Source organism: Bos grunniens, chromosome 25 (genome assembly GCF_055505025.1).
Source record: "Bos grunniens cultivar Pamir isolate PY7600 chromosome 25, Bosgru_T2T1.0, whole genome shotgun sequence".
Classification (NCBI taxonomy): Eukaryota; Metazoa; Chordata; class Mammalia; order Artiodactyla; family Bovidae; genus Bos; species Bos grunniens.
Window position 1 is genome coordinate 39,678,993 of NC_141189.1, and position 13,266 is coordinate 39,692,258.

At 47.7% G+C, this 13,266-nt stretch overlaps 1 protein-coding gene across 6 annotated transcripts in view; it reads left to right on the forward strand.

Moving 5' to 3' along the window:
- ADCY9 (adenylate cyclase 9) overlaps window positions 1-13,266 on the forward strand; it is a 105,264-nt gene that overhangs the window by 83,497 nt on the left and 8,501 nt on the right. For 3 of the 6 annotated variants that reach the window (XR_015154851.1, XM_086376025.1, XM_086376028.1), the window contains 4 exons: window positions 1,982-2,193; window positions 3,342-3,501; window positions 4,391-4,542; window positions 12,301-12,342. Coding sequence is in view for 4 of the 6 variants with exons in the window: in XM_086376025.1 (XP_086232151.1) it covers window positions 1,982-2,193; window positions 3,342-3,501; window positions 4,391-4,542; window positions 12,301-12,342 (566 nt within the window). In the remaining 2 variants the exon portion in view is untranslated. The remainder of the gene's footprint in view (window positions 1-1,981; window positions 2,194-3,341; window positions 3,502-4,390; window positions 4,543-12,300; window positions 12,343-13,266) is intronic. The other 3 variants (XR_015154850.1, XM_086376026.1, XM_086376029.1) reach the window with 1 other exon arrangement.

A 13,266-nucleotide genomic window follows, 5' to 3' on the forward strand; every position in this document is an offset into this window, starting at 1 on the left:
GGAGCGATGGACAGAAGCAGTAGCCTAGAGCCTGGTTTGGGTTACAAGCAGCCAGCCCCCTGCGGTCTTCCTAGACCTCACCCAGCTGTGTTACAAGGTCAAAAACACATACCCTCCCAGCCCAGAGCCAAAAGGGTTTCTTATCCGACTTCCATTTGTTCATCCAGAGGGTCACCCCTTAGTGTCTGCTGCATCCAGGGCCCGACCAGGCCCGAAAGTCCTGGTGAACCAGACAGGGCAGGTCATGCCTGTGGGGTTGGGTTTCATGAGCCTCTTGGGACCTGAATACCTGTGAACACCCCAGGCGGGGCTCCTCATGTGGACTTTTGAGTCAGTTGATTGATGCCTGGGGAGCAGAACATCATCTCATTTAGTCCACACAGCAGCCTTTTAAGCAAGTTTATGATGATCCTCATTTTGCCAAAAGAAAGCCAAGGCCAGGGAAGGTTGAGAGGCTGAGACCCCGTCGCTAGACTGGAACATCCCCCAACTGCGGTGCTGAGTGCAGAGCCTCCCTAGCAGCAGGCATGGGCTACCCACCCCTCTTGTCACCAGATGCTCCCTGAGCACCTGTTCCTGGGACTGAGGCCGAGAGATGACAGACGCTCTCGGGGAAGCAGTAACCTGGCAGAAGTCAGAACCCAGACTTCTGGGTCCCGAAAGGCCCTCAGAGCACACTGACCCCAGGTTGAGGGCCTAGAGGGAGCCCATGTTAGTGGGAAGGCTGGCAACTAACCCAGTGAAGGAATGTTGCAGAGAGGGGCCAGCAGCTGCAATCCTTGGAGATGAGATGGAGCCTGGGTACCTCCAGGGATCTGGGGGCGCTTCCATCTGGCAGATGGGGTGGAGGTGGCAGGTGGGTAGCTTCCTGCACGGTGGATGTTATGCCAAAGGCCAGGGGAGCTGGGAAGGATCCAGAACAGGGGGTGGCACCATCAGACTGTGCTGTGTAAAGGTCACGTGGCTGAGCCATAGAAGGTGACGGGAGTGGACGAGCCTGTAGTCTAGGGCGCAGGTGGGGTGCTGCCCCTGGAACTTGGGGCAGGGGGTCGAGGAGGGGAGGGCTGCAGGAGCAGCGGAAGGCTCCAGGCGTCCCCACTTAGGCTCCCACTGCACTCGGTGTTTTCCCAGTGAAGCATCGCCATCGTCCACAAGGTGTCGGTCCAGAGTTCATCCTTGTTCCAAATAAGGACACGAGGCCCAGGGACAGTGGGTGACGTGGTCAAGGCACCACAGCCCTGGCTGGGCTCCTCCTCGCCTGTGTGATCTTGGGTGGCCCCTCGCCTTGGTCTCTGACCTAGGCCCTGAGACGAGGAGCATTTCCTCCTCAAGAACTGTGTGAGTGTGGAGTGAGGCTGGTCCCTGCAAGGGTCTACCTGGTGCTTGGAGCTGGCCTCTCTCTCGGACTCTGGCTTTGTCATCATTTTTCCCCTTTGCTGTGATTCTCTAGTACCCCGTGCGTGTCGCTTTGTCACACTGACCACACCACCATCTGAGACGCTCATCTGCCCACCATTAGGCTGTGAGCCCCCCAGGGGCATTGTTTCCCGTCTGTCCGTACCCCCTGCATCCCGTGCAGACCCAGGCCCAGAACAGACTCCTGCCATTACTGTTACTGCTGCTCTAGCCCCGCCTTCTGCTTCGGTCAGGAAGCCCCGAGTCTGGGACCTGGCTTCTAGCACGACTTTCCTGTCAGCAGCATATTTCAGGCTCAGTGTGTCACACGCCTGTGAGAATTTACTGGTTTGTACTCAGCTGCTCTGTGACCTTGGACAAATTTCTGCACTTCTCTGTGCCTCAGTTTCCTCACTGTTGGGCAGGGGGTAGTATCAGGGAGACGGCTGTGTGAAGCATTTCTCGCCCCGCACCTGGTCCGTGGGAGGCAAGTGTGCAGCAGACACCCACTGTTTCCCACCTGGGTCGCCTTCCTCCAGGCGGCACACCCAGCAGCGTCTGTTAACCTCCCCACCGCCCCTCCCAGCAGGTTGTAAAGAGCTCTCCCGTGAGGACTTTCGCCAGTGCCACCTTCAGCTCCCTCCTGGATGTGCTTCTGTCGACAACAGTGTTTCTGATTCTCTCCATCACCTGCTTCCTGAGGTACGGGGCCGCCTCCACGCCGCCCCCGCCGGCCGCCCTGGCAGTCTTCGGAGCGGCCCTGCTGCTGGAGATCCTGTCCCTCGTGGTCTCTGTCAGGTAAAGGCCCACCTGCGGGCTGCTCCGCAGCTGTTAGCCTTCAGCTCCCTCTGCTGGCATAACTGCCAGCCGGCTCCGCGAGTGCATTTCTGGACGGTCCTCTTCTCTTCCCTGGCCCAGCCCTGCTTCACAGGCTCCTCCCTCGTGAACCCCTCGGCACAGGGGGTCCCCCTCCTTATCTGCAGGTCAGTGTCCTCTGCGGCCTCAATGCCGCCAGTTAAGTCCCTTGAGCTCCCAAACCAGACACTTAGAAAGTGGGAAGATAAGGGGTAAGAAAGCAGAGCAGAGAGAGAGAAGAGGAGGTGTGCAGGGTGCCCCTGACCGGGGCCTCTCCTGGATGCAAGAGTGAAGCCCTAAACCCCCAGAGGAAGCACAGGCCCAAGTCCATGGGCTCGGGTCAGGCAGTGGTTTCTTCGAGGTGACACGGAAACACAAGCAGCCAAAGAAAACGTAGCTACGCTAGACTTCATTAGAATCTAAAACTTTCATGTTTCAAAGAACACCATCATCACTCTTCACCCCTAAGTGAACGAGGACATACAGAATAGAAAAGTATTGGCAGTCGTGTCCACAACAAGGGTCCAGAATGTTAGCTCAATAATAAAAGGCACTCCGTTTAAAAATGGACAGAGGGTCTGAGAGACATCAGGGCCCCTCTAGGAGGCAGGGCCCTCAGGACCCGCCCAACTGGCCTTCAAGTGCAGCCCCAGCCCCAGGAGCTCACAGTGATTCTGCCGATGCCATCGCTGCCCCAGGCCCACCCCTTCCTCCAGCCCTGCTGCTCTCAGCAGGATGGCCCCACACTGGGGGTCAGAGAGAAACAGGGAGACTGGCCCTGACCTGGAGTTTCTGCTCCTCCCCAGCATCCCAGGACAGGAAACTGTAGCTTCCAGTGCGTGACCCCTCCCCTCCACGCTCACCTCCAGCCTCCCAGGAGGCCCCTTCAGCTCTTTGCCAAAGGGTTTCTCTGCCTTGCCCACAGCAAGCCCTTCTCTGGGGCCTGCCTGCCTCCGTGTCTCCGCTCCAAGCTCCTCGCCAAGCTGCTGGGGACCCACTCCCAAACTAGCTGCGCCCTGTGCGTGCCTGCCCTTGGCTGGGGGGCACCAAAAAGACCCAAACCCTGATTTTCCTTTCTCCCCGCTCCCCAGGATGGTGTTCTTCCTGGAGGACGTGATGACGTGCACGAAGCGCCTGCTGGAGTGGATAGCCGGCTGGCTCCCGCGCCATTTCATCGGGGCCATCCTGGTGTCTCTCCCCGCCCTGGCGGTGTATTCACACGTCACCTCTGAATTTGAAACAAACATACACGTAAGTAGAGTCGCAGTGATTTTGTGTCCAGGTTCCTCTGGGCTTACGGATCACTTTTTTATTTTTAAATAAGTGTGCTGGCTTGGGACAGGAATTTAAACACAAAGGCCCATACCCTATCAGTCCTTTGAAGTTGTCTTTTTAAAAGACTTGCCTAGGACAGAGGAGCAGGCCTGCCTGGGGAGAGTGCCCTATGGGGCTGGGTGCTCTCCTACCCTCTGAGTGTCGCCAAATCCCAAGTCAGTTATTTCCTTACATGTTTTATGAGGAAGCATCTGTCCCACATATCCAAATGATACAGGGTAATACACTGTTGTCCATCAACTGTACTTCATTTTAAAAGTAAAAATAATAACCTTAGTCTGCAGAGCTGGCACCAACCATCCACTGGCACCTCAGCTGGCTGCTGTTGATCATGGAAGGTGCTTCCAAGTTAAACCCATAAAGAGTGAATTCACGCTGCTGTTGCAAGATTGTATTTCTGGTGCCGGCAACTGTAGCACAGAGTGCTGGCGGGCTGGCTGCATTCGCTACTTACACACCCCGATTTCATTTCCGCAGACATGCAGCAGGGTGCCCGCAGGACAGGTTTTGGGGAGGGAACTGATGACCGGGTGGCTTCATGGGGGCAGCCTGCCTTTCCTCCCTGCCAAGGTGACGTGTGTGGTTCCCACACGTCGGAGAGGAATCTTAGTGCCTGTGAGACCTGTAAGCGAGAAAACTGTGGGAACTTAATTAGTCCCATGGTTTAAGATCTGTCCCTGAACTGAGGGTGTTCTGTTCCACAGAAGGACAGGTAAGCGAGTGTGTCATCTGCTCTCGGGGTTCCCAGGTGGAGGGGAGGCTGGTGGGCGCACTGGGGTCCTCACGAGCCCTCCCCTCATTTCAGTCCACCATGTTCACGGGCTCGGCCGTGCTGACCGCCGTGGTGCAATACTGCAACTTCTGCCAGCTCAGCTCCTGGATGCGGTCCTCCCTGGCCACTGTCGTCGGGGCCGGGCCCCTGCTGCTGCTGCTCTACATCTCCCTGTGCCCGGACAGGTACGTGAGCCCTGCTCGCCATGCAGGGGGTCACCCGCCCTAACACTGCTTTTGTCCCCTCACACCTTTCCTCTTAATTGAGATATATTATTGACACAGAAGCGTTAGTTTCCAGGTGCACTATGTAATGATTTACTGTTTCTGTACTTTGTGAAATGATGACCATCGTAAGTCTAGTTAAGTTACTCTCAGGAATGTCCTGGCAGTTCACTGGTTAGGATTCGGTGCTCTCACTGCTGGGGCCCAGGTTCAATCCCTGGTGGGCAACTAAGATCCCACAAGCCGTGATGTAAAGCCAAAAAAAGAAAAAAATGTTACCTTCTCAGCAACTTTCAAATATATAGTACAGTATTATTAACTATAGTTACCACGGTGTGTGAGCTTGAGTAAACTCCAGGAGTTGGTATGGACAGGGAGGCCTGGCGTGCTGCAGTCCATGGGGTCGCAGAGAGTCGGACATGACGGAGCGACTGGACTGAACTGACCTCGGTGTGTATTACTTCCCCAGGACTTAACTACTTTATAATCGGAACTTTGTACCTTCTGAGAACCTTCACCCATTTTACCCACTTTCCGCCCCTGCCTCTAGCAACCCAGTCTGTTCTCTAAAGAGTTCACGGTGTGGTTTTTTTGTTTGTTTTTAGAGTCTACATGTAAATGAGATCGTATGGTATTTGTCTTTCTCTGTCTGACTTATTTCACTTAATGCCTCCAAGGTCTGTCCATGTTGTCACAAATGGCAGGATTTCTTTCTTTTTTGTGGCTGAATCATATTCTGTTGTATATATACCATGTTTTCTTTATCCATTCATTCATCGACACATACTTAGGTTCCTTCTCATCTTGGCTATTGTAAATAGTGCTGTAATGGACATGTGGATACAGGTGTCTTTTCAAGTTGCTGTTTGTGTTCCCTTCAGATGTTTCTGAACTGGAACTGCTAGGTCATATATTAGTTCAATGTTTAATTTTGGGGAGACCCTCATAATGTTTTCCATAGTGGCTGCACCAGTTTACTTCTCACTAGCAGTGCACCGGGGATTCCCTGGTAGCTCAGCTGATAAAGAATCCGCCTGCAATGCAGGAGACCCCAGTTTGATTCCTGGGTTGGGAAGATCCCCTGGAGAAGGGATAGGCTACTTGATCCAATATTCTTAGGTTTCCCTGGTGGCTCAGCTGGTAAAGAATCCTCCTGCAATGCAGGAGACCTGGGTTTGATCCCTGGGTTGGAAAGATCCCTTGGAGGAGGACATGGCAACCCACTTCAGTATTTTTGCCTGGAGAATCGCCATGGACAGAGGAGCTTGACAAACTACAGTCCATGGGGTCCCAAAGAGTCGGACACGACTGAGCGACTGAGCACAACACAGCAGTGCACAAGAGTTCTCTCGTCTCCATGTCTCAGCATCACTTGTTACTTCTTACCTTTTTTTGTTTATACCTGTGCTAATAGGTGTGAGGTGATGGTTTGCTTGATGTGCATTTCCCTGATAATTAGGGGGGTATTGAACAGCTTTTCATGTGCTTATGAGCCATCTCTATGTCTGCTTTAGAAAAATGTCTGTTTAGATCCTCTGCCTGTTTTTCAATTAAATTTCTGGGTTTTGCTATTGAATTGTGTCTGTCACTTGTTCTTTCTCATCAGTACTAATGCCCTCCACCCCAACAGACGTTTACGTCTCAACAGGAAATAGCTTTCAGCCTCATCAAGTCAACAACTTGATGAAATGCCCAAAGAATAATATGCAACGGAAAGAAAAAGGAAATAATTTTTAATAGCAAAATATGTATTTACCTGTAGACTTCCTGGGGTGACCACCCCCAGCTGACGTCATGGAGTAGTCACATGCTAGAATTCATAGTTGTCCCATGGTATCCTCAGGGGATTGGTTCTCAGACCCCTTCCCCTAATACCAAAATTCAAGGATGTTCAAGTTCCTCCTATAAATGGCACCATATTTGCATATAACCTACAAAGCTGTTTAGACTACTTATGATACCTAATACAGTATAAGTGCTATGTTGTAAGTTGTAAGCATGCAGCAAATTTAAATTTTGCTTTTTTGGAACTTTCTGGAAATTTTCTTCATAATATTTTCAATCTGAAAGTGAAAGTTGCTCAGTTGTGTCCAACTCTTTGCAGCCCCATGGACTATACAGTCCATGGAATTTTCCAGGCCAGAATACTGGCGTGGGTAGTTCCTCCCTTCTCCAGGGGATCTTCCCAACCCAGGGATCCAACCCAGGTCTCTCCCGCATTGCATTCTGTACCCGCTGAGCCACAAGGAAAGCCCAAGAATACTGGAGTGGCTACCGGGCTTCCCTGATAGCTCAGTTGGTCAGGAATCTGCCTGCAATGAAGGAGACTCCGGTTCGATTCCTGGGTCAGGAAGATCCACTGGAGAAGGGATTTTTGATCTGAGGTTGGTTGAATCCAGAGATGCAGAACCTGTGGATGTAGAAGGCCATTTGTATTTACAATGAGGAAGTTTGAATTTAAGAAAGTAGAACCAGAAGCCATTTCATACAAGACTATCAAGAAAACGAAATGTTAGAGGTGGATGTGACACACAAATGAAAAGAAGTAGCTGGTTCTGACCTCGTGTAGTGGGGCTAGTGTGCTGAGACAGGTCACAGACTGTCGGAGTGGAGGAATTGAAGAATGATGGCCTCGCGAGTGACCTGGCCCTATTCATAAATACTGTGTCATAACAGTTCTCCACCTTATGACATGAAACGTTAGGGCAGTGAGAAATCACTAGAAATACGTCTCTTATCTTGAAATCCTTCCACATATTGAAGAATACATTTTACTCAAATGGCCTTCAAAGCTCTTTCACTGGTGATGTGGGGAAAAGAAACAGGAGCTTTGTGAAGACCCCTGGGTACAGAATCTGTTCTGTGCTATGAAAAATGTAAAAATTAAAATATATAGGATAGCGCTGATAGGTGCTATGTTTAAAACAGCCTTTTAATGAACCCATCAAGGCTCCTACTTTCCATGTGTCCTACTAATTAAGTCATGTTTTGGTTCTCCTAAATTACCAGTTGTACATTTGCAACTGGCTTTGTGACTTTTAACCTTTTCAACTAAATATATAGTTGGAAATATGATGCTACCTTGGACAGCAAAGTGCACATAGTAAGTAATTTATTCATAAATTTGGAAGGAATGTCTCAAATCATTAAGCTTCTGTTTCTAAACGTGGGACTTTTTGTGCAACTGCTTATGAAAATGTTTTATGTTAGCACACATTAAAGAACCATTTATTTATATTTACAGTGGATTTAGATTAGCAGGGTATTTCAAAGTTACATGGGACATTTCTCCATTGTGCTCTGCAGGACATCTAACATTCCTGGCTCCCCAAATTATTATGACAACCAGAAGGGACACCAGTATTCCCAAAATGCTCCCCTGTGCTGTGCTGTGCTTAGTTGCTCAGTCATGCCTGACTCTTTGTGACCACATGGACTGAAGTCCGCCAAGCTCCTCTGTCCATGGGAATTCTCCAGGCAAGAATACTGGAGTGGGTAGCCTTTCCCTTCTCCAAAATGCTCCCCTAGGAGTGGTATTACCACTGAGAATCATTGCTTTCATAAATTCAAAAGTAGAAAATGGTCTAATTTGTCTCAATATCCAGATGAAATCACCATAGTGCATTTGGGATATTACCAAAGCAGTGGTCAGTAATGGACAGAGTGAATGTCCTTCCTCAATTTACTTAATAAAATAATAGCGACGTGAAAGATGTTCAAGTTCTCTGCAAATTAAGATCAAAAAGAGAATTCAAAGTATTCAGTATTCACTTTATTCAGGGAATTCACTGCTATTCAGCATTTGAAAGGAAATTTTAATGAACAGTTAAATTACTTTAAGCAAAACAAAGTGTCCTTTTTCCTTTCTGAAGGTGTGTGCAGCCTTGTGGAATTATGGTCTTTATAGAGCTCTTTCCCAACAGTATGAAATTCAGTAATACACTTTTTAACCTTTTAGTTCAGTTCAGTCCAGTCACTCAGTCGTGTCCAACTCTTTGCAACCCCATTAATTGCAGCACGCCAGGCCTCCCTGTCCATCACCAACTCCCAGAGTTCACTCAAACTCATGTCCATCGAGTCAGTGATGCCATCCAGCCATCTCATCCTCTGTCGTCCCCTTCTCCTCCTGCCCTCAATCCCTCCCAGCATCAGAGTCTTTTCCAATGAGTCAACTCTTCACATGAGGTGGCTAAAGTGCTGGAGTTTCAGCTTCAGCATCACTCCTTCCAGTGAACACCCAGGACTGAGACTGGTTGGATCTCCTTGCAGTCCAAGGGACTCTCAAGAGTCTTCTCCAACACCACAGTTCAAAAACATCAATTCTTCAGCGCTCAGCTTTCTTCACAGTCCATCTCTCACATCCATACATGATCACTGGGAAAACCATAGCCTTAACTAGACGGACCTTTGTTGGCAAAGTAATGTCTCTGCTTTTGAATATGCTGTCTAGGTTGGTCATAACTTTTCTTCCAAGGAGTAAGCATCTTTTAATTTCATGGCTGCAATCACCATCTGCAGTGATTTTGGAGCCCCAAAAAATAAAGTCTGACACTGTTTCCACTGTTTCCCCATCTATTTCCCATGAAGTGATGGGACCGGATGCTGTGATCTTAATTTTCTGAATGTTGAGTTTTAAGCCAACTTTTTCACTCTCCTCTTTCACTTTCATCAAGAGGCTTTTTAGTTCCTCTTCACTTTCTGCCATAAGGGTGGTGTCATCTGCATATCTGAGGTTATTGATATTTCTCCCGGCAATCTTGACTCCAGTTTGTGTTTCCTCCAGCCCAGCGTTTCTCATGATGTACTCTGCATGTAAGTTAAATAAGCAGGGTGACAATATGCAGCCTTGACGAACTCCTTTTCCTATTTAAGTCCATCACAATTACCCCATCAGCCATTCAGTCACAGGGATGGACCTTTTCCACTTGGATCTGGAAAGCATTAGCTATGGGGAACCCAGAAATCAAGCAGGAGATCTCGAAGTGGGGCTGGTGGTTGAATCTTTGCTTGATCCGGTCCACCCCCATACTCTCAGGATCCTCTCAGCCCATCTGCCCTGTCACTACTGAGCCCAACCAGGATAGGGGGCATGTTCAGTTCAGTTCAGTTGCTCAGTCATGTCCAACTCTTTGCGACCCCATGGATCGCAGCACGGCAGGCCTCCCTGTCCATCACCAACTCCCGGAGTTCACTCAGACTCAATGTCCATCGAGTCAGCGATGCCACCCAGCCATCTCATCCTCTGTCGTCCCCTTCTCCTCCTGCCCCCAATCCCTCCCAGCATCAGAGTCTTTTCCAATGAGTCAACTCTTCGCATGAGGTGGCCAAAGTACTGGAGTTTCAGCTTTAGCATCATTCCTTCCAAAGAAATCCCAGGGCTGATCTCCTTCAGAATGGACTGGTTGGATCTCCTTGCAGTCCAAGGGACTCTCAAGAGTCTTCTCCAATAGCACAGTTCAAAAGCATCAATTCTTCTGTGCTCAGCTTTCTTTATAGGCCAACTCTCACATCCATACATGACCACTGGAAAAACCATAGCCTTGACTAGACGGACCTTTGTTGACAAAGTAATGTCTCTGCTTTTTAATATGCTGTCTAGGTTGGTCATAACTTTCCTTCCAAGAAGCAAGCGTCTTTTAATTTCATGGCTACAATCACCATCTGCAGTGATTTTGGAGCCCCCAAAAATTAAGTCTGACACTGTTTCCACTGTTTTTTCATCTATTTGCCATGAAGTGACGGGACTGGATGCCATGATCTTAGTTTTCTGAATGTTGAGCTTTAAGTCAACTTTTTCACTCTCTTCTTTCACTTTCATCAAGAGGCTCTTTAGTTCTTCTTCACTTTCTGCCATAAGGGTGGTGTCATCTGCATATCTGAGATTATTGATATTTCTCCCAGCAATCTTGATTCCAGCTTGTGCTTCATCTAGCCCAGGGTTTCTCATGATGTACTCTGCATATGAATTAAATAAGCAGGGTGACAATATACAGCCTATTTGGAACCAGTCTGTTGTTCTATGTCCAGTTCTAACTGTTGCTTCCTGACCTGCATACAGACTTCTCAAGAGGCAGGTCAGGTGGTCTGGTATTCCCATCTCTTTCAGAATTTGCCACAGTTTATTATGATCCACACAGTCAAAGGCTTTGGCTAGTCAGTAAAGCAGAAATTGATGTTTTTCTGGAACTCTTTCTTTTTCGATGATCCATCGGATGTTGGCAATTTGATCTCTGATTCCTCTGCCTTTTCTAAAACCAGCTTGAACATCTGGAAGTTCACGGTTCATGTGTTGCTGAAGCCTGGCTTGGAGAATTTTGAGCATGACTTTACTAGCATGTCAGATGAGTGCAATTGTGCGGTAGTTTGAGCATTCTTTGGCATTGCCTTGCTTTGGGATTGGAATGAAAACTGACATTTTCCAGGCCTGTGGCCTCTGCTGAGTTTTCCAAAATTGCTGGCATATTGAGTGCAGCACTTTCACAGCATCATCTTTTAGGCTTTGAAATAGTTCAACTGGAATTTTATCATCTACACTAGCTATGTTCGTAGGGAGAGCAAAACATGAACTGAATCCCTATGAAGCAGGGCAACTCGTCTGGCTTTGAGGAGACGGGAGACTCTTCCAGCTTTGGGGGGGGGAAACACACGTGGGTTATAGCAGTGTCACGGTCGTGTCTGGACTGGATGAGAAGAGGACATAAAGTCTTAGAATTCTCATTTCGTGTGTAGCTCTCACTTTCCTTCTCTGTGAAGGCAGCTTCTATAATCATGTAAGCCACTCTGAGCCCTCACTGGCCTGTGCTGCCCAGGAGAGCTGCTCCCAGGTGCTCCACGAGGTCCCCTTTGCAGGAAGCAAGGCTGGGGGCCTGGAGGGTGAAGTGTCAGGGCCCTTGCCCCGGGGAGAGGGGAGGTTCAGGTGATCTGTGGGCCTGACTGGATGCTGGGTCTAAGGTGACCCCAAAGGAAGCCGTGGAGAGGACGGGCTGTGTGTCTCAGGCACCTTCCCCAGCAGCACCGAGAGAGAGGTTGTTGGGTACGTGTGGTTTCAGTGCCCTAAGATTGGGATTTGATTGCTTTGGGGACCACCAATAGCAAAGTTCAGCCTCCAGAGTAAATCATTCAGCAGCACCTCCAGCAGGGCCTTTTGAAATTGATCCTCTGTCAGTAGGCTTCGGTGTCTGAAAATGACCAAAGTTTCCAGCCTGTAGATACTCTGGATGGGTTCTTAGCAACAAAATGAAGGCTTTAGAGACCTTTCCTGATTTTGCTCTTTGTTGACTGTGCATACCTTCCGTGGCTAATATAAAAGTTGTTGTTGTTGTTGATATTTATTGATTGACTTGGCTGTGCTGGGTTTTAGTGCGGCATGTGGGGTCTTTCATTTTTGTTGCAGCATGTGGGGTCTTTAGTTGTGGCATGTAGGATCTAGTTCCCTGACCAGGGATTGAACCCAAGCCCCCTGCACTGGGAGTGAGGAGTCTCAACCACTGGACCACCAGGGAAGTCCTGATATACAGGCTTTTACATCATTGTCTTTACCATTTTGTTTTTCTTTATTAACGTACAACATCAAATTATAATTAAAATTTACTATCCTTAACTACCTTGAACTCCGCCTTGAAAATAGGAAAGTTGTTTTTATTTAAACTCTTCTCAGATTGCTTTGTGTATTGCCTTCCTAGCTTTTTATAATCATAGTTTTCTGCATTTTAATTTCAGTTCCACTGTAATTTCACACCTTGATGCAGTACAGAATTTCAGGTAAGCTTTTAACATTGTGCCTATATCTGAATAAAAGAGAGTAACTATATTATTGCTGGTTATTTCTAAGCTTCCTGAAAAAAGTTGTGTCTTGAATAAAAAGAACAACATACGCACTCTTAAAAGAGTAAGCGGAAAACATCTGTTTACTAAAATAGCAGATCGTATTTAGAATACCTTATTGGGAAAATGAATGATTGCTAAGACGTAGGCAGGTTTCTCCTGCTCTCTTGATAGTGGAGCATTCCTGTGAAAACTTTCCTAACCCTCACCGTGAAGAAGCAGTTACCTTAGGACACAGTTTGCTATCGGAGGCAAAAGATGAGTCGAGGTAAAGCACTGACGCTCACAGCTCAGAGCTGTGGTGGCTGACGCTGCGAGGCTAAGAGTCATACCTGGGGAGGAACCCCCTCCATTCAGGGTGGCGCTGGCTGCCTAACATTCACTGCAGGACAGACGCAGAACACTATTTTTACCTTTTGCCTTTTTCCCTAAAGGCCAAAATCCCCTTCAGATTTCTTTCATTAGCAAAAACAGGTACTAATATAGATCTTTCATCCAAGCAAAGCAGCGAAAAGCAAACTTTCAAAAAGCAAAGGATTCTGGTATTAGATTTGGTTTAATTTTATATACGACCTTTTATATATGACTGTTACAAAGGAAATCTCACAAATCAAAGTATTTTATTCACTAAAATATTTTAAATTAACTGACTAGAAATTTGAAAAAAAAATATGTTGGGTCCTTTCCTTACTATAAATGTCAAATTTAATTCTAAATAAATTGAACTCAAAAATTTTTAAAGTTATCTAAAAGTATATAAATATCAAGAAAAAATAAAAATAATCAATTCTCAAGTCTCTAAGACAGAGATAACTTTCCAGTCTTATAAATAATAAATAAAACCACATTCACAAAAAAATA